Genomic DNA, 21208 nt, shown 5'->3' with positions numbered 1-21208 from the left:
CAACTGTGCCCCATAATGGCGGGGCCGGGCTGGTGAAGGGGATTGGAAAAGACGGTGATTGAAAATTAATCGAATGACCCGACATGGGATCCCGGACATCTGCTCGAACCCCACAGGTTGTTCATAAAGCGGCGAATAATTGCACTGACAGGCCATCGGCGCAGCAGATCATGACCTAGAAGAAAAGGGTATTTGGCCTTGAACTAGACAAATTGAGAAGTCAAAACAAAAGAGTAGACATTTCGGTAACAGCTTTATTTTTTTTTAAGTACAATATATTCACATCATAACTGTACAAGCGTGTGTCACACAACTGTAAGGCGTCATAAATATAAGTAGATTAACACATCACGAGTCAATTACATGCAACAACTGTTTTATAATGTCTAATTAGAATAAGTACATTGTTCCATGTCTTATTCATAACAATGCATCCCACATCATTGTAAATGGTGTGATGGGTTTTTATCACTTGTGATTTTGTTTTTCATCTTTTAGCTGAAGGCAAACAGCAGTCACATACAGTTGGCAGTAAATAGGAATCTTTGTGTAAACAGTGTTAGAAAGAGCCTTCTTATTCTCTCTGCTCTGACTGTGAACTTCCAATTTGGTGACACACACTAACATGAGCAAGTCTCTCTCTTTCTCTCTCTCTCTCTGGTTTTATATTTATATCCCTCTACATTTAATGTAGTGGGTCCACTGCTAATCTTCCAGACTAGATGTAGATAGGGCCTGCATATTATTGCACTGTCAGCTACTTAACCAGGCCTTTTTTAGCACAGTAATACTTTTTTTCCCCTCTCTCTCTCTCTCTTTTTAGGGTTGTTCAGTTACACAGCCAAAACTAGACTGGAACAACCTCATATAATGCATGTTTGGCTCCAGGATTGTACATGCATGTGTATTTACAGCTCCCTGTACATGTCATCAGCTCCTGTCATTAGCTGAAATCATTTACCTAAATTAATTAAAATGACACATTTAATCCGATTACACGCAATCATGCCTGCATAATGGCTTGTTCATATCAGTAGTATTAGTTTCAGTGAAAATATGCAGTACTGTGCAAGTGTTTTAGGCACTAAAAGTAAAGTGCTCAAAAAAAGCGCAGAAAAAAGCTCAATCAAATCAATATTTGGTGCTGAGTTCATGATTCAGCTATACAATACATAGTGTCATTTCAACAAATATTGGCATTATCCTTCAAATATCCATAATCAATCACTACAGGTGGGACGTATGAATGCTAATGCACAAAAAAAGATGCACAATACACAGTTTCTCACATTAGTAATGAATCAGAATGTGGGCCTCTTGTACATACTTCAAACCATGCCATGATATGACATGATGGAGTTGGAGAATAGGTTGAGATGTATCAGCAAAACATTATTTCTGTTATTATTTCTCATAAATTCACGTAAACTTCATATTGATTCATTTCATATGCAGTTGCAATATCGTTGGACGCATCATTTTATTTCACTGTTAATGTACTTTTAATTTTATCCTTTATTATGAAGCACTTTGTTTCAATAAGGCGCTACAAGTTTTTCAATTTGCATTTATTTTAAAACCAATGCTGCTAAGTCAGACTGTACATGGTGATTAAGGTGGTTCAGATCATCCTCGTGCTCATCCTCCCTGTCTCTTGGTTAACATCTGCCCACCCTCTCCATGTTTGACATCTATGACGCTCCACCTCCGTACAGTGTGTCAGCATAGCCTCCTGCACTTCACAGCTCTCAGACAGGTCACACATTTGGCTCTTAAATACATCTGGCAGGTAGAGATCAGAGAGAGAGAGAGTGACTGAATGACAGGAGTTTGATCAAAGTCCACATACACAAACATGCGCACACGCTCAGGAAATCCTCATGTTTCCCCTGAACACTTGGAGATATTTTGTGACGGCTCCATTAGATGAAAGGCCTCGCTCAAAAATCCTGCACAGATGCCTCCTTGCCTCCTCAGCTTCCTCTGCTTTAGGTGTGGCAGTGAGCGGATGAGGAGAGCAATGCAAGCTCGAGAGGAAAAAAAACACCCTTTTTATTTAATTTCTTCTCTAGTTTACGTGGGCTGATTTCTACTATTGCCCAGCATGCTTCCCCTTCCCACGGCAAGGGGGGGGGGGGTTTGTTTGTTTTTATGGGCAGTGTGCCTTATTGAGGGCAGGGGGTAGAACAAATAGGAGGGAGGGCCTCCGTTCAAACGGATGATTAGAAAAAGCGGAGTTGGCGTTGATGTCCTGAAAGCAAAGCATTCCTCTGAAGCCAGTGCTGTCCAAAAATACACAGCCGGTGTGTTCACGTGTCTTTGAAGAATATGGATTCAAATAGAGAAAAAAATGGCAAAGTGCTCGCTAGCGTAGCCTGCGCTCAATGACGTCTGAATCTGCCACAGATATGAACTTGTGCGTCACTTACAGACCGAATTAATACCCTAACCAAGATGACGGCGGTCGCTTCAGATGGCAAAATGATCGGTGCGAGAAGCCTGTGAACGTCTCAATCCCCTCACATCCATAGCCAGCTAGCGTCCTGGTGTGGGAGAGATCTGGTCACCATGGGGATGAGACAGACTGTATTATCTGCTCAGTTGCTGTCTGGCACAAGGGATTGCTTGATGGAGGGACGGACAGGCAGACAGCAGGATAAGACATGTCTTCCTTCAGCGTCAGAGGCAGAGTTTGCTATATGATGCCATTTGATGTGTTGTGTGTGTGATTGTGTGCCTGTGTGCATGAGAATTTTGTCTTATGTGCCTTTGACAAGACATATTTTTGAAAAACTGACGTGCTGAGCAGCGTCTGATAACAGTAGGCAACTTTAAAACTTTAAAATAACTCAAATCTCAACAGTCTGTGAGCATGTTGTGTCCACAGACATTTTTTTTCAGTGGTTTTGGTACATTTTGAGATGTGAAAGAGGGGAGGGAAGTAATAACCTTCTCTGGCAGTACCAACCACAGGGACATCAAAGCATAAATAATAAAGGAAATCAGAAGAAACCAAAGAAGAGTGATGCTAAACATGCAACAGATGACACTTTCACATCATGGAGAACTCCAGCATTGCTTTTCCTGTTTCATGTGATATTTCAAGTGTATGCAGCTTATCAAGGTGAATCATAATAAGCTGCGTGGGGACGCAATCAAATGCAAGGGAGGATGACAGGAACACCATTATACACCTAATCTTATGGTGAAATGTTGCAGTTTTAAATGCATGTAAGCAGTAAGTCTGCTTTGATTTAACTTGTTCTTTCTCTCTTCTTCTCTTGCAGGTATTCCCAATAACATTGGTCCAGTTAGTAAGTAAACAGTCACAAAGGAACTACAGCGAATGCTTGATGCTTTGCGTTGCCTATTGCCTTTATTGTGTCACTCTTCACCACACAACTCTGAACATCCACTTGGTGCCAAGTGTTCATTTCTGATTCCAATCGATCTTCCTACAAAGGATTACTCACTAAATTCTTGATTAACCTTTTTTAGGCAGGGAGGGGGAAAGATGAGTAATAGCTTAGGGTAATACTGTCATGACGCAGGCATATTAATTTATTATACCCAGGCTCAACTCAACCAGATAACACTTGCCTGGCTCTGCATGCCGAATGTCATTTGTTTGTTTTTTTTTCCTTCTCCTTCCATGCATTATAAATAAATAGCATCTAGACTTTATTAAAGTGCCAGGACCTCTCTGGCAGTATAATGTCACAGGAGGTCATTTTAATATAAACCGCAAGCGCCTCAGCTGGTATTATCTTCGTCAACCAGTAGCCCCTCAGGAGGAGGAGGAAGAAGAGAGGTGCCATGTCTCAGGTTACCGCTGCCTGGAAGGCCGTGTGATGCAGGAACCATAGGACTGTATTGAACAAGTCAAAGTGCATTCACAGCCTGGCTCAACATTATACAGTCTTTTTTTATCTTTTTTTCTCCTTACCTTGTTCTTAGTGAGCTTCCTCTGTACCCAGAGCAGCATATTGATTATCAAAATGCCTCTTCTCTATCTGATCCTGGACATACATAAACTACCTCGGTTAAGAGACATGCAAGTTTTGGATAAATTGCTCCCAATGGTTGACATATTTGCAAAGTGATGATACACTACAGTCTTCTGTACTGTAGCTGCATTGTGGTTGGCCTTTAGCACTTTGGCGCTGGAAAGAGTGAAAGAAGTCCACTAGCTTCATTTAAAATATGAAGACTGACCTTTAGTTCTAGCACGCTACTGGTGGCTTTCATGGATTTATATATTTAATTTTGATGTTGGTATAGTTGATGTTCCTGTTTGAGGCTCATTGTTTACTACTCAACTACAGTAACAGATAACACAGTCTACATTTTACATTTTTCACATATAAGCTTTCCATATTAGATTTAACAAACTGACGTAACTGCACAAACTTGTCATTAATTGCAAATTTTAACCTGACGAACTTTTTGTCACTAATAAAGATTCACCTAGATAATAACAGATTACCTATTATTTAGCTCAAGATCTGTTTATCACTGAGTATTAAGTGCTGATTTTCAATATAAAGCTAGTGACTTACTTTCCACTCAATACCCAAGCCAAGTTTTGCTAAGGGACACATGCACACTCGTCCTGTTTTCATCATTTACGAGCCGAGTTGACCTTTGGGCAAGTTTCCCAAAACATGTTGTGAGAGCCACAGGGTGGAAACAGATTGTTCCAAGGTGGTTTTTAATCAGGGTTTAGAGGGGTAGATTGCACAGAAAGTGAACACTGGCTTTAAAGTCTAATGCGATGTCAGAGTCAGAAATGGACATGTGGCCAAGAAAACCAAGCAACCCTCCCGATTTTCCACTGCTTGCCTCCCTCACCACCTCCTCACACCTTCGAAATTAACTCCATGCATGGCCTGACTTGAGCTAGATGTATGTATGTGTGTGTGGGTGTGTGAGCATGCTCTTCATATATGTTCTATATACATACTGTACATATTCACTGCTGCACATGAGTCCTTTTCGTCCCATCCAAATGCCAGGCCAGACCATGTCCAAAGGCTGCCCTCAAATGCTTTACGGGGAGAGTGTGCATGCTGATAAGTGTGTGGTTGTGTGTGTGTGAGTGGGTTGGGGAAGGGGGTGGGTGGGTGATGTAGAAAGGACACTCAGAAAAACCAAAGTCTTCACTTCTCATCCAGATTGGCCCAAAGGGATTTAGAGTTTCTCACGGGTAGCTGTCTTGTAGCAGCACAGACAGCAGCTTCCCAAAGAAATGGCATTACACAAAAAACTACTTCTATAAAAACACACAGAAGAGGATACGGCTGTTTTCAATGCAAACAGAAACTAAGTTAATAGATAAAGTAAGAATAGAGTGGCCAAAAAAAAAAAAAAGGTTAGGATGTCCTTGAGGTTGTTAAACGGACTAGAAGCAATGCTAATCTTGAGGGGGAAAATAAGAGAGCACTGCACTTTTCATGTTGTTGTTTGAAGGTAATTGAATTCCTTATTGACTTTTCTCAATTCTATTTCAAGTTTATTAAGCCAGGCAGAATTGGCTAATGCGGACCATTAAAGTGAAATTAATATTTAAAAAAACAATTCTGGCTCTGCAAGATTGCATTTCATTATGGGTATGGCATTGATTAAAATCCGTCAGCACTCATTTAGCTCGCCTTACCTGAATATTCCCCATAACAAAATAATTAATGGCACCCAGATGTGTATTACATCCAATCAATTGGCAACACAGAATAATTAAAAATGAACTCACTTTACCAATTAGACGTTCCGGATCCAAGCAGCGTGGTTTGCTCATGTGTGTTTTATTTTCATATCAAATAGTGCATATTTTGTCCTGTCGTCATAATTTAATTGTTCATGTCCTCGCAAGTCACTTTTATTTTGAGGAAACAGCTTTAGCACAAAAAGCTTAATAAAAAGAACAGATAGGAATGCATGTGGATAAAAACAACTGCAACAACGAGCACTTCACAGTTTTTAAGAGGAGATGTGGTGTGCCCCTTTTTTCTCTTACGCTCTTCATTTGTTAATCTGTCATTTTCAAAGAGCCTCTCAACTACTGACTCGAGTGATTTAAACCCACTGGAGACGTAGCAGTCAGCACCGATGCCAGAATCCCCACACTGGATCAGTTGTGAAACATTTTTGGTGGGATAAAAAATGAAAGAAAAGGATGAGACAGGAGATTCCGCATGATAGTCTTTTGTTCAAGCCGTTTTGAAATCAATGAATGGCAACGCTAGGGGGGTTTAGAAGTGATTGTCACAGTGAGTAGACATGCCAAGCCCAATGCTAATGTATTATTTAATTCCAATGCAGTAAAAAAAAAAAGTTAGAAATAAATTAGCCCATGTGTAAAAGACATTTCTAAAATTATTTGGCCTCATGAATAGCAGTCATATTCTCTATTCACACGTAGTTAGGGTAATAGGCTTCGTGCCAAGACACCACTGGATGTTAATTACCCGAGATTGCATGATTCATGGAGTCAATAGCAAAAGGACAGAAAGATCAAGTGAAGAGATGAAGGGGCATGATGAGGAAACTTATCCGTATTCGTCCCTTTGCTTGAGGCCTCTCCATTTCCAACCGCAAAGTATTTCCCTGACACGGAAATACCGACTTGTATGTAATTATGAGGTTATGCTACCCACAGCAGTCCGTCATTCCAAGTCCCAACACCTGCCATTATTTATTCATTGTTATTCCTCCACCAGAAATACACTGTAATTAGATATTGATTACATAGTCAATGTGATGAATTAAACAAAATGCCCCCCTAACGTCTTAATTTGCTATACATAGTTTAGACTTGCCTGCATAAACCATGACTCAAATTCAAGTTCAAGAGGGTTTTATCTTTTTTTTTTCTTTTCAGTTCTTCACCCATCATAACCATTGCCATGAACATGTGCATACACAGCAAGCCCATGGAAGTCACACAAATTACATACAACGTCTCTCCAATGTCCTTAATGGGTCTTTGGATGCATTCTCTTTTGCTCGTCCATGTCAGCCCTGCCCCATTGTATTTGCTGTTTCCTGATTTACTGATTTAAGTCATGCTGGACATGTTCGTGTTTCCAGTTGTGTGTGTCCACTACCACGTAGTCCCCACTCTAGACTATCTGTAAAGCGCATCACACAAGTGCACATGAATAACTCCTGGTTTCTCTCAATTGCACGCAGTTCGGCCGAATGTCTCATCTCTAGGTGTCGCTAACCGAAAAGAAGGTAGGCATCTAAGATTATGCAACAGTTATGTTTTTTCACAGATTCATTGAACTCGGGGTGTAGAAACAAAAAAATGGCTCTTTGGTAGATAAAGCACTTATTTGTAGTATCTTACCCCTTCTGAGGCTTGGTATCTTTTTGACAAACCAAAAACACATCCTCAGTTTGCTTGTCTTTTGCTCATTATAAAGGTTTCTGGCTCCTCAGTGGGGGCTTGAGTACTCATGGGACACTCATGTTGCAACGTGCTGGAGTGCTGTGCATTATCCTCTCAAACAATGTGTGCACTGTACATTTATAAACACACTCTACTTTTATTAGCTATAAAGCTTACAGGGATTCTCAGTCCTATCTTAGCGCATCAGGAAGAAAAGGAAGAGAGGCTTCACAGTGGTTTTATGCAGATCGATGTTAGGCTCATCTCAGCTTAATCCATTGCGCAGATGTGATGTGCAGCCACATCCCAAACAACTAGCACACAACCACTCATCTCTGTGTTTCCATGACTGCAGCCAAGCGTATGTGTCGGGGGCTTATGTCCCCCAGTACAATGGCAGAGGCTGGGCCTATTATTTCTTTTTCCCACTGTTTGTTTTATGACCGGAAAGGAATCGAGGGATTGATGTGTTCACCGCTAGCCAGTTTCCTTACCCACGCTCCTGTGCACAAATTTATAGGGTGTAAATTCTTGGCTGGCCTCCACCGAGGTGGAGAGTAGTTTGTCAGGGGGTAGTTTCTGTCTGGGGAAACATACACTGGGGCCTTTGAATTATACAAAGCACTTGTTAATGAAATGAAGCATAAAAGAAGGACCATAATATTTGAATTGTTCAGCATCTAAGGCATTTGTAACAGATGCTGCTACATGCAGCCAACTTCACTTGGCAATGTCACTCCTTATTTCCCAATGCCATCATTCATTATTATTGCGTATGTTTCTTTCTTTTTTACTGTTACATTTATTATTAAGCCTGATGCTCAGTATTTTTAATTCTCTGACATTACATGTTTTATGTTTACTTGCAATATCATGTTTTTTTTTGTTTCTTTCTTCTTTTAATTTGTCTAGTAGCTCCTCAAGTTGCATTGTCCACTGCCCCTTCTGTCCACATTGCAAACAGCAAGCGAGGTAGGAGCTCTGGTATTCATACATTGACCCCCAGATGACACCCAAGCCTCCTTACTGTATGAACTGATGTTTCTGTTTAACTGTAAGCTCCCTAACCCTGCAGCACCAATGTTAGAGCACTCTGTCTCCATATATCCAGCTCAGTGCTGGACTGATGGGTCTTACTGTACAGGCCACATTGAAGATTCATTTGTCTATTGAATCGTTTCTAAACACTATAAAAGTCCCTTGGAATCATATCTTTTTCACTGCAAATAAAGTGGGTGAGACTACAACTATTCTTGGGAAATGTGTTTCCGAGACTCAAGACTTTTTATTCCCCGTGCCTGCATGATTTATGACCTTAGCCCATTTCTGAAAAGGGGAGATTATTTGTCTTCTGAGAGTATGTCTGTGAGAGTGAGCCATCTAATGTAAAAGATCTTATCTTACACTTGGACAAGACTTACCGCTTTAGGTGAAAGGTAGAGTGGACTAGACTGCTGCTTCTTCATTTCCAAGCCTTGTTGGGTTGTTAGTGAGTGGACAGAGAGACCTGACCTCAATACAGATCCTTAATAACCACAATCCCTTGGACGAAAGCCCCATTCGCCACCCCCCATTCTGGATCTCTGAGAGGGCTTTCTGTCCAAGCGGCTGCCAGTGAGGCTTAAGGGTCACATCTGTCTGCACTGTGACACATGGTGTCAGTGGTCACTCAGCATGGCAGACTGATCTTCATTCGGAGAGAGCTGAGCTGAGGCTGCACTTCTTAGCGCAGGGCTGCCAGTGAGTATCATAGACTGCAGAATGAGATTTTGCATAATCTCAATGTTAGGTTGTAATTCTGTAATTCTACAAACCTACCTACCCAGCTACTTCAGAAATACTGGAAATTCTCATGCATTTCATTATAGAGGGTTGTGCCATTAAAAGCTTCATCTCATCCACTTATCCCGTTACCTCAGATCAAATCAGCCATGACATTCAAGAGATCAATTAGACAACAATTTCAAAAGTCCGCCACGCCATTCCCTGGGTTGAAAGATCCATCCCATTCATGGTTTGACCTGCCTAACGCTGTGTGGTGTTTCCAATGTGACCGTGTCTCTGTGCAATCATAACAGAGCCTCCCTCGCCTCGTGTTGTGGTGTGCTTGAAGTGATGTGACCTCTCCGAGTCCTACTAATGCCGTGCTTTTTTTATGTGATGTCTTTTTTCTAACTCTGGCTGTGCCCATGCCAGACTAATCATGAACTACCCTCCCTCTCATCACTTCCCCAAACATCTCTTTCTCCTCCTCCATAACGCAGTCTCTCCATTCTTAACCTCGCATGCCATGGCGCCTCTGTCAAACTCTTGCTAACCCCACCGCCGAAGCGCTCGCAGCAACAGGAGCAATTCCAACACTCCCTGCTGCGTCTCTCTCTTTCTCTTTCTTTCTCTATATTTTTCTCTCTTTCTCTCTTCTCTCACCTTCACACGTTCTTCCTCTTTACAAGACTGCGAATGCTTCGGCCACTCCAACCGATGCAGCTACATCGAACTGCTAAACACCGTCATTTGCGTGAGCTGTAAGCACAACACTAGGGGCCAGCACTGCCAGCTGTGCAAGCTGGGATACTACCGCAATGCCTCTGCAGAACTGGACGATGAAAATGTGTGCATAGGTTAGTCCCCTTCCCCCCCGTCATTGCCACCCTGCTTTCACACAAACTATCTCCTCGCCTCACTTCATGTGTTTGACTTCTCACCAGAGAAAGTGTCATCTTTCATTCCCCACGGTCTCATCATCCGTACCCCCCTCCTTGTCTCCATGTCTTTCTGTGGTCTCTACATCTTCCTCTTTTGCTTCTTCTGCTTCTGCACAATGGTGTCACTCATTAACCTCCCTGTCAGAATGAGTGTCATGGAGGATGCTAGTCATTTAGCTTTAGTCAGATACACCGTAACTTGATGTTGACGTTTCAGTCATTCTTTCAGGTATGGTATGGATTTCTGTAGACTGATATTTGGCTAATGCAGTATGTTACATTTGATGTCTAGCTGTCAGCTTGTTTTTAAGAGGCATAAACTGAGCCAGATATTGATTTAAAGCTGTATGTGTAAATGACAGTTGCCAATAGATATTAAACAATGAACACTGTGCACAAAATAATAGAAACACCTAAAATATCACAAACAGGCTAATGTTTCACAGTCAAAACAGCCAATTGTGGTGTGTAGGCTACTTCATTTTTCCATGTAAGCTTTGATTGCTCTATTTTACCAATGCAGTTTTCATAAACTTTTGTCATTATTTTACACAAAACTTCACCATGTTCAACAAATATTTTGACATTTTGGGAAATATGCATATTCACCTTCTCATATCAGTACAATACGTATGAAGCTACAACCAGCAGCCTGTTAGCTTAGCTTAGCACAAAGACTAGCCTAGCTTTGTCCAAAGGTAACCTCTTACCTCTAAAGCTCATGAATTAACATGATATATTTTTGGTTTAATATATCCAAAAACCTAGTGTAGCTGTTATTGAGCTAAGCTAGCCTGCCTTAGCTAAAGAGGTGAGAGCGGTTTGGAGGAAGTGAAAAGCATATTGTCACAAAATGTTAGCAGCATCATTTGTGAGCTAAACAGATGTAGTTTTATTATTTAGCAAGTCCACAGTCCAATGACCCGTTATCCCCAAAACCAAAAAAACCCACTGCCATGAAGGCCAGTTGCCCTGAAAATACACACTCTCCTTAGAGTTTTTCCCCCTTAATATCTTGGTGTATTTTGACATGCAAATGATAATTTTAACCCAAACCATGATCTCTAGCTTACCTTTACCAAGTGATTTTTGTGCCTAAACTTTACCAGACCATAACCACATTGTTGTCACTACATAAAACATAAAACAAGCATGCCAAAATAAATTACAATGTTAAGGGCAAAAGAATCAGAACGACTAACCATATATAATAGAAGTGCATCATTATTGGTTATTAGACACTCATAATGTTTATTACCTGATAAAATACTCTTTTATTACTGAGGTCTCCTGCTAAAAATGGTCTCATGTTTCACTCAGTAGAACTCAGTAGAACTCAGTAGAAACGCTTATTCAGTTTACATGGAGCTAAAATTAATATTAATGTTTACTAAATGTGTTCACATCTGTTTATGAGTCATAAGAAATAATTAAATAAAATAAAATAACATAACAATACGTCACATTATACTTAAAAACTACACAGACATGCTGACTGGTGTTTGGAGATGTCAGACAGTAACATTACTTACTTTAGTTTATTTAACTTAGTTCACATAAGAGCTGTTTAAGTTACACATTGGTTTCAATGAATAGTTTTTCTTAAGGAGTCATAAGTTTACATTATGTGTTAAATTGAGAAGTATCTTAATGGATTCTGGGAAATATAAGGCCGGCAGTCACTGAACTCCAACTCCAGAGTGTGTATTTTCACAGCAATGGACGTCTGTTTGGATTAACAGGCTGACGGACTAATGGGCTTTCTCTCCAATGGGACATTGTTCGTAGTATTGGGGTTTCAGTATAATGCACCTTCAGACCAGTGGGCAGTATCCTTAGCTTTACCATGCCTCTCTAAAAACTGACACATAAAATGAGTCACTGTGAGAAATGTTTAAAGCTGACAGTCTGCTAATTGGTATTCAATTTAGTGTCACTTGCCTGTGAAGACAGTGCTGCTTTTGAAGTTGTGATGTCAAAGTTAAAGGCCATTTTCATCTGGTGTTTCTTTTATTTTGTCCATGACCTTTATGCAGGCGTCCATACGCTGCATCATCTGTTTTTCTTATGTGTAAGAATGTGTGAAAATTGCATTTCACATAGTTCCTAAGGCAACAGTTTGGTTCCCTATTGGATTATTTAACTAGCATGTGGAGAGTGAATTCACAGTGCTCAGTGCCAGGTGCATTTGCTAGTCCTGAGGGGGGAGTCTGACAAGCAACAAGAGTTCTGAGAGAAATGTCGCAGGGAAGTCACACTGCCAGCCAGAGGTGCCACGCAAGTGCATATGTCATATACATGAAATGGCCCCAGGAGTAGCAGCTGAAACCCGTCACAAGGCGTTAAGAGTCAGTGAGGCGCTACCTAGTGCCAAGCTCACCGTCACCCTGCTTCTCTTTTACCGACCCCCCTTGTTTGTCACTTGCCGTCACCTCTCTCCTCTTGCCTGACCCCTGGATGTCACTCGGGTGCAGCCACGGGCAGCAGGCACGGCCACAGAAGGTGCAATGTGATGGTCAGGGACTGTCAAAATAAGTGTCACTCTGACTGCAGAGTGCTCCAGTCGCTGTGGAAAGCTGGAAGGTCAGTTAAGCATAGGACACTACTTGACAGGTTTTTTTTTAACAGACTAGGTTTTTTATAGGAACATTTAATCATGGCTAATGAACATTGTCTGCTGGTGAAGAGGCATTTGGCAATGAGGCCAAAAGATTGAAAGATAAATTAAAAAATGATAAGTTTATATTACTAGTTATATACATTTGGAAATGAGAGAGAATTAAAGAACATATTTCAACAATGCCCATTTCAATGTACAAAACTCATTCTTCTAAAATGTTAACATTCATTCTTTATCTCTGTTTCATGCCATTATCCATCTGAATCCTGCTTATTACTGTCACTTTCCATCTCCTCTTTCCATCATTTTCTATCTATACCTGTATGAATCAAATTATAGAAACGCATGTGCATTTTATCCAACTTTGTCCATCTTAAATTAAAGCTAATGATAATGCTTTGCATATTTGCTCATTGCACATTGTGTATCTGTAGAACAGTAAAGTAAATTTGATATTAATTACAAATATGCTGTAATGAATACAAAGTGTTCATGCATCTAGAGTCAGCTTCATTCTTTTCTCATTCTTCTCCATTACAGTTGAAATGGTAGCATTAATTTCTGTATGAGTCTTTAAATCAACCCACATATTTTTACCCATTTAAAAGTTATAATGCGGTTGAGTTTATAATTGAGCTCGAGGACTGTGGTCCATGCTGTGAAAATCCTACAAGTGTGCCGGGAAGTCAAAGCACCACCCTGTCTCCAGCTTGTGTGTGTATGTGTGTGTCTTGTTTTTCCAGAGTGTAATTGTAATCCCTTTGGCTCAGTCAGTGATCGCTGTAATGGCACAGGATTTTGTATATGTAAGGAGGGCACAACAGGGCCTAAGTGTCAGGAGTGTCTACCCGGCTATTTGTGGGACGATGGCTGCAAATGTAAGTAGAACCACAAACCCTCCCCACGCAGCTCCCAACTCTTCTCCACCTCCCACCCCCTCAGCTCTGTCTCTCTCTCTCTCTCTCTCTTTCTCTGCTGTCTCTCTTCTCAATTTCTTTTCTCTCTCTGTGACTTCTGAGCTTGGCTGGAAGAATGTGCTGCACATGCGCAGGACTGCCCAGCTGCCTTGACAAACACAGATCTAACCCACAACATGAGCTAACCCAATATACTACGCCATTTGATTCACTAACTGAACCTGCATTTCACACTTGCTGTGGCTATGTTAGCAATGCAGGTGCCTTCTATGGCTCAAATTGGAAGGGGGGGGAACGCAATAGCATGTCAGGATGCATGCTGCTCAGTAGCTAAGTTATTCAGCCATGTCACACACCAACAACACAACAGCTGAGTCAATATTGACTGCTTGACAGGCTGCCTGTGATCTGTTTGAGTATCCCGTCACCCCCTTTGCCAGTCCACAACAGGGCAATGTCATCCAACACCAACATTTTTAAAGGAGAATGCAGGTCATTTTGAGCTTCAGCCCATTTATTACTGTCTGCTGTTTATATTTCCCCCTGGCCAATTTGCGATGCATGCCATGTTTAGTCATTTTTTTTCAAATGTCACCAATTTTTCATTGTTTCTTTCAAGCAAGTCAAACTTCAGTGACAAACCTGCAGGAGGCAGACGGAATAAAGTAACAGCTCTTGATAAAGGACTTTTATTGATTTACAGACAGGACTTTGAAGTAACAGAATCACCATTGTAAACACTGGTTATACATGTCAATCAACAAGTTTATACCCATTTATGAAATGATGATTCCTATTAACATATCATTTAACCTTTTTAAATATATGCATTTTGACCAATACACTTGGAATTTGGGCACAGGTTGTTTGGCAAATGTGGAGCTTCCTGATAGACATACTTCACATGACTGATAGAGATAATTCCTTCTAACTGGCATTTGACCACCCATGTCTCACCTGCTGTAGCATTGTTTTTAAGCTTTTTCACAAGACAGTGACATTTATTTGCCTACTTTCTGTAGCCCTACATTAATCTCTATCTTGGCTAACAAAGGTACCCTAAATAAAGTGCCCCCATATTGTGAGATGACATGATTTTGAGGGATTCATTTCAAGTCCTCTATTTCTTCCTGTGCATGTAAGGTGATGACCTGTGTAAGCAGAGTGCAATATTATCATGAAGGATGTCAGCAAGTGGTCGAATGAATGCCAATCAGGGGTGTCTCAATGTGAAAACGAAAGTCAGACACAGCCCAAATAACTGCACAACACCAACTTGCATAACATAAGATCAATTAAGGCTTTATCTCTTTTTGTGATGAATTATTAAAAATGTGGGAGGTAGCCTTTCATTATGTGCAGGAATAACAATGAGAGAGCTTCTGTTGAGGAAAAATTAGCACTTTTATCTTGAACTATAGCAAGAAGAATGTAAAGAGGAAGAATCACTTTGTCATTGGCACATAATAATGGTATTATCTTGGAAGAATAAAAATGTATACCTCCAACAACTTTTGTATGATTATTGACAGTAAGGACAATTATAATTTCAATAGTGGTCTACAATCTGCACTAAAACATAACCAGACTTTATAAGATGAAACAGCTATTTGTAAAATGTATAATTTAGGAGCCAGTGTTATTGTTTGGTGTAATTGAAAATAAAAGTAAATATATATCTGCTCAGATAATTGTGCAGGCTTTGGCAGCTTAGAATACAAATATGATTAAGTGACATGTTTCAATGAAATAGCTGTTGTCATATCACATTGACATATTTCTATTATCATTTACCAAACTGCAATTAGTTTATTGTTGATCAAGTGTCCATTGATGTTGCCAATGAGCTAAAATTGCAAATGAGTTGCAGGAGTTTCTTCTCTCAATATACCAGAATGCAATGCTGCCTTATGATGTGTGATGGAGCTTATGAAGAGGTAAATGAAGCAGGTGTAGCTGTTCATAATAGTGTAAATTAGAAAACAACAGAAATAACTTCTGAAATGCATTGAACAACACAGGTTGATCCAGTAAATAACAATATAAATCAGATGGATGATTTGAAATTTAAACATCAAGCTTCACACCACATCATCAGAAAAGAAATACCATCACAAACCTATCTGGTGTTGGTTAGACTGCAACATGCAAATAAAAAGTGCTTCTGGTGCATTATCATTTAAATTCGGTGGAAAAGGAATATTCAGTTTATTTTAGTAGATCCTGACACAGATGGATGTTCATTAAAATGGACTGTTTTTGATTAATATATTCAGCGTGTATAGTGTGAATGCACACTGTCAGCTTTGCACATCTGTTTCTGCACAAAAGGTAACTGTGAAGGCATAGACTGTTATGGCTCACACCCCATGCCATCTTATGATGCATAGATATACAGACCCCAGGCATTACTTAGTGAAATACAATGCTGAGTTATACAACAACCAGTAATTAAATGTAAATAAGAAAGTGAAAGTTATTCTTGTTTTTAAGTCAAACAGATGGGTAGTCATATGCGGTGAAAGAGAGCACAGCATGGATCAGTAGTTTCATTTGTCAGATTAGCTATGATGCATTGATTAAAAAATATCTAATATTTACATGTCCTCAAACTTTTAGTCTTCCTACTGTGAGATCCAAGAGGAAGTAAGCTTCAAAACATTATAACTTTTATTTAAATGTACATTCTTTTTAAATTAATTTATAATCTACTGTGTTCATTTTACCGCTCTGCTTCATCTACTGTTATTTCAATTAGCATGTTTTCCTACATTTCCCAGAATCCCTTAGAGCAAACCCCAAAGAATGGGGGTTTCTGAGAAAAACAAAGATGTAGTGTTATATTTGGTGAAGATTTTCACTGAATTTTATGAAACCCACAACTGCTCTGCATTCTGGTCTATTGAGGCTACAGCAGAGACATTAGTATAACTGCCCCCGCTATGAGTTTCTTTATGTATTAGTGTTGATGTTTTAGTAGGTGGAAGAAAGAGTTTCCCTCAGGAATTAGGAACATAATGTTAACAGCAAATGGGCCCCAAAACACACAAAGCTATTTTAGGGTAAAGAATTCTTATATTGACCACAGCAAATGCAACATAACACCTGAAATCACGCCTGCCCAAGGAGCTTATACTACTGATTTATTGCACAACTGAAATAGTTTGAAAACTTTCCAGTTGTCGACCTTCCATAGCTTCCCCAGTGCTGCAGTATTTATGTGCATGAGCAAGACTCTATCTGCATGCAGACTGAAGAATGCAATTAAAACTGAAATCTCTCATCAAACACATCACAATCTCAGACAGGCACACCTAGTTCATAGGTCCCCTCTCTAAATATTATCACTCATATCAAAAGCAAACGCAACAAATCTCGTCATTTACTGACTGTGCCGGATCTGTTTGCATGCTGAGAAATGGTTAATGTGAGAGACTAGAAGGAGATAAAGGTGCACAGCTCTCACTATAATTCTTCCTACAGTTTTCATTTATCGGTAGAACTGTGAATTTATTGTTGTTTTTGTTTTTATTTGTGGATGACTCTCCGGTTACCACAATAATACAAGTATGATATTAAAATATAGCAGCACTCTCACAGTTGTTTTCCAAACCTTACCAGGAACACCAAGTAAGTAGTATGAGGGTCAATTCATCCCATTTAATACCCTATATTATTGTTGCCTGCAATCTCAGTGGCCCAACTGTATGTTGTTGATAAAAACTGATTATTAACACTTCAGTGTCTCTGTTTGTCCCTCTAAAGTCAACTGGACTACAGAATTGTTGTAGACTTGTTCACCTTAACATTTTGAAATCAGGCAGTAATTAAAATACATGTAGGTAGGTGTGTACCTGCCCTCTCAGCTCACATTCAGCTACAGTAGCTACGCTTTGAAACCAGATGGCAGCCATCGGTTAATTAAAATTCAACATTTTCATATGATCCATTCCTTTAAAAATCTCAGCTGCTGCTCAAATTGTCTCTCTTTTGGATTCTTCAGAGAAAAGAAGACATTTTTTACTCCATTCATGTGTTGCTGCTTTTGGTCGTAGCCTAGTTTCAGGAAGAAAGTGAAGCAGCTGAAGAGAACATCCATGCTGCTGAAAATAGCTATTAGCAGACAGTTATCCCACATTGCTAATGTTATCCTACATAATATCCTTAAACCAAGTTAGCTGAATTCATATTAACTGGATGAATGCACTTGTTGGACATTGGAGTCAAATTGGAGAGTTATTTTCTAAACTGTGCATCCTAAATTTACACAATCCAACCAACATGACTTCGGAGATAATTGGAAAAAATATTTATACAAGCTTTCTTTCTTCTGGCATCACTTAACAATATACCATTGATTCACATCTTGCATCAACAAATAAGCGTGATGTTATTTTAGGCTTTTGCCATCAACTTAATTCAAATCTTCCATGTTTCTATTTGCTTTGCTGTCTTCCAAAAGGGAACTGTCATCCTGATCATGGTGAAAATGAAATATGCTGCAAGTTAAATAACAATGCCATTATTATTTCCAGGCTCTTACCTTGAGCTGCACTAGTTATCTAAAAACTGCTGTCGTTTTTGTCCCAAACAATGCTCAAGAAGGGCTTCCAATGTCCCTCACAGTCTAGACTTCTGCAAATAGTTGACCTTGAGCTGAATTCCCCTTGCACGTTATTTCAAATTTTTAATGACATTTAAACATTTTTTTCTGAAAGTGAGGAGGGGGATAGGATGGACAAGATGAAAGGTCATTGTTTAATTAGAGGACTCTCTCCTGTGTCCTGATGGTATCAAGGCCTCTCAGGGAAAAACATGATTCTTTAATTAATACACTTGATTGCTCTTCCTCCCAGCTGTTGCCTCATCATAAGGAGAAATCCAGGTGAATAAAGGCTTTCTGAAGACAGAAACTCGACGTTGTAGTTCTATTTATTGACTCATTAGTTCAGTTTCTTGAGTTGGTTTGGTCACGAAATTGATATGTCACTTGACGGGGGGAAAAGAAGACAGAGTTCAGATGTCTTTTTTGGATCTAGTTGTGCATTGTAATTGGTGAGCTGCGGCCAGAAGCAAAACTCACTGAGCCAAACAGTAGCTCCCTTTCTCCAGTAAAACAGATGTGGCACAAATAGGATTCGCAGAGTCAATGTTTCTTAACAAGCCTCCCATCAAAGCCCTATTTGGCTATTCCTGGGAGACAGCATGCATCCAATCCTGAGTATTAGGAGAGAGGCTTGATATTTGTTATTGTGATATTTATGTCCCATAGAGTTCATAGATTGCTCACCACATTGTTTTCCACTCCCATAAAGGACTGAAATGGGCAGAAGTGGCCCCTGTGTTTATCACTGTTTATTTGTCTCTGTTGGTTTATTAGTCTGTGCGGCGCTGCTTTGTTTGCCTCCAGCTTGCTTGACAGCTTGCCTCCACTGGGAATAGAGTGGCCTCGGTGTCCCAGCTCTAAATATACACCAATTTTCACTTGACGTTCAGTTTGTCTAAAGTCGGTGCTGTTTGGGGGAAAGCCTTTACAGGCTTTGAGGAAAGTGAGGATTTTGGTGCAGTAACACAGCTGATGGGATGAGGGTTCAATCAGCTTTGTCATCAAAGAAATTAAGATGATTAAAAGGGATTTTGTTCATATTACAGAATGATTCTGTTCACATGCAAAAGATGAGATGAAACTGCTCTAGTTGCCAGGTGTCCAAAAAGAGAGATTTTATAGATACAGAAAATCATTTAATGTTGTGTTCATTTTTAGCTTGTATGGAAACTTCAGAATCTTCACTTTTGTAACATTTGGATTTCAGGTGCCATAGTGTGCATGTCAACATTATTATAGGAGGATGTGAAAGTTTACATTTTTCATAAAATAATGAGGAAATTCTGCTCACTATAAATATGTGAATATATAATATATAAGGTGGTATTTAATTCTCAAGGGATGTTTAAACATTTCCAGCACTTGTCAGCACCTTCAAGCAGTAAACTAGGTATAATAAGAGTGCTCTGAAACCTCTTTGTGTAGATATTTTTTGTTATCACTCCATCTTCAAAATGATTCTGATGGATTACATTTTTCTTCATATAAAAATGAAACTAAATGAAAATAAGTGTATTTTTTGAATGTCACCACTGACGGTGCCAAAGTTAAATTCAACACAGAGTGGCTTTAACAAGTGTGCTATTACTAACAATTTACACTAACATTACTAACCCGACTTAACCAGACTTTGCCTATTTTAAATATGCTGCTGACCCTATCATGAAATACATGGTATTAATATGTATTATATTTCTGTAAGTGTAGTATGTTGTATGATGAAACACTGAAGAGTTCTGATGATGTTAATGTGGAGTAAAACGTGGTAACACTTTACTTGAAGGATACTGTGAATTTTTTATAACTGTATTCACTTTTCCCCACATTGATCATTTTAGTTTCATCCAATCCAAATGGGGCACTGAGTCAATCATTAAATTGTATTACATTTTCTGGAGTTTGATGATGAGCACTATTATAATGTGTTTTTGAAGCATCACAGCACAATTCAAGTAAAGTGTCACCCAAAACCCTCTTGAGTGTTTGAGTCTCACTCTCTCTCCTTGTCTTCATATTGCCTCCATCACAGCCCGGGTGTGTGACAACGAACTCCTGCGCTGCCAAAATGGTGGGGTGTGTGTTAACCACGTCCGCTGCACCTGTCCCTCAACCTACACGGGCCTGCTGTGCGAGAAGGCCCGCTGCGAGTCGGAGCTGGGAGGGTGCGGGGGCGCCGATTCAGGCCAGTCCTCCCTGACGCCTCCGTCCTCTGCCGGGCTGCTGCTGCTGCTGCTGCTGGGCTCAGCGCTGCTGAGAGAAGCCTCCTGCTGGCCCGCTGTGCTCTAAAGAGACCCATGACCTGGTGGGAGAGATACACTCCCCTCCGCCACCACCCCACCTCCCCATCCCCCTTTCAAATAATCAACAACCATTAAAAACAAGAACAACCATGAGCTTTCTGGACTGTACTGTACAAGCTTCTCCACCGCCAGGCTCAATGGACACTCGCGCTGACGATAAAGGGAATGTGCCAGACAAATGAGTGCAAAAACTTTTCATTTAATTTCAAAGAATATATAAAAATAAAAAAAACATATACTTCTAAAGATGCCAGATATTATTTAAAAAAAAAGAGTAACAGAGCGTTTGCCTAATAAGAGTAAAATGAGCAAAGAACAATGAGACCCCGTCCCCCCCTGTAAGCCATACCAGGTACTTGAGCTCCTTCCAGTTTGAGAAGGGAGAACTGAAGATGACAGACTCGTTCACTTCCTCTCTTATTGCCACGGCAACAACAGCTGCAACCAATCAGCTCTCGCACGAGCCGACAGTGGCCCGCCGACCCCACCCCCCCACCCCCCCGGGATGCTTCTGTGAGTTAATGTTGGCTGGACTGACGCAGAAGAAATCTCAAAGAAAGTGTCCCCGCTGAATGGCAAAGACTGGCCTCTGAAACATAACCATATACTTCAGAACCATGACAAACAAAAAGAGGAGAGAAACACAGGAAGCATTCTTTGCTGTCAGTGC

General features: G+C 40.2%; 1 protein-coding gene across 1 annotated transcript in view; it reads left to right on the top strand.

Annotated features, from left to right (window-relative positions):
* Positions 1-20524, top strand: part of ntng1a (netrin g1a) — a 99498-nt gene extending 78974 nt beyond the window's left edge. Inside the window, exons 4-7 of the mRNA XM_053342390.1 lie at positions 3288-3314; positions 9844-10011; positions 13459-13593; positions 20268-20524. Of these exons, the coding sequence (XP_053198365.1) occupies positions 3288-3314; positions 9844-10011; positions 13459-13593; positions 20268-20524 (587 nt within the window). The remainder of the gene's footprint in view (positions 1-3287; positions 3315-9843; positions 10012-13458; positions 13594-20267) is intronic.
* Positions 20525-21208: the final 684 nt, after the last annotated feature.

Source organism: Scomber japonicus, chromosome 21 (genome assembly GCF_027409825.1).
Source record: "Scomber japonicus isolate fScoJap1 chromosome 21, fScoJap1.pri, whole genome shotgun sequence".
In the NCBI taxonomy this organism is placed as follows: Eukaryota; Metazoa; Chordata; class Actinopteri; order Scombriformes; family Scombridae; genus Scomber; species Scomber japonicus.
Note: the sequence above shows the minus strand (reverse complement) of the source record. Positions and strands in the feature narration are given on the sequence as shown.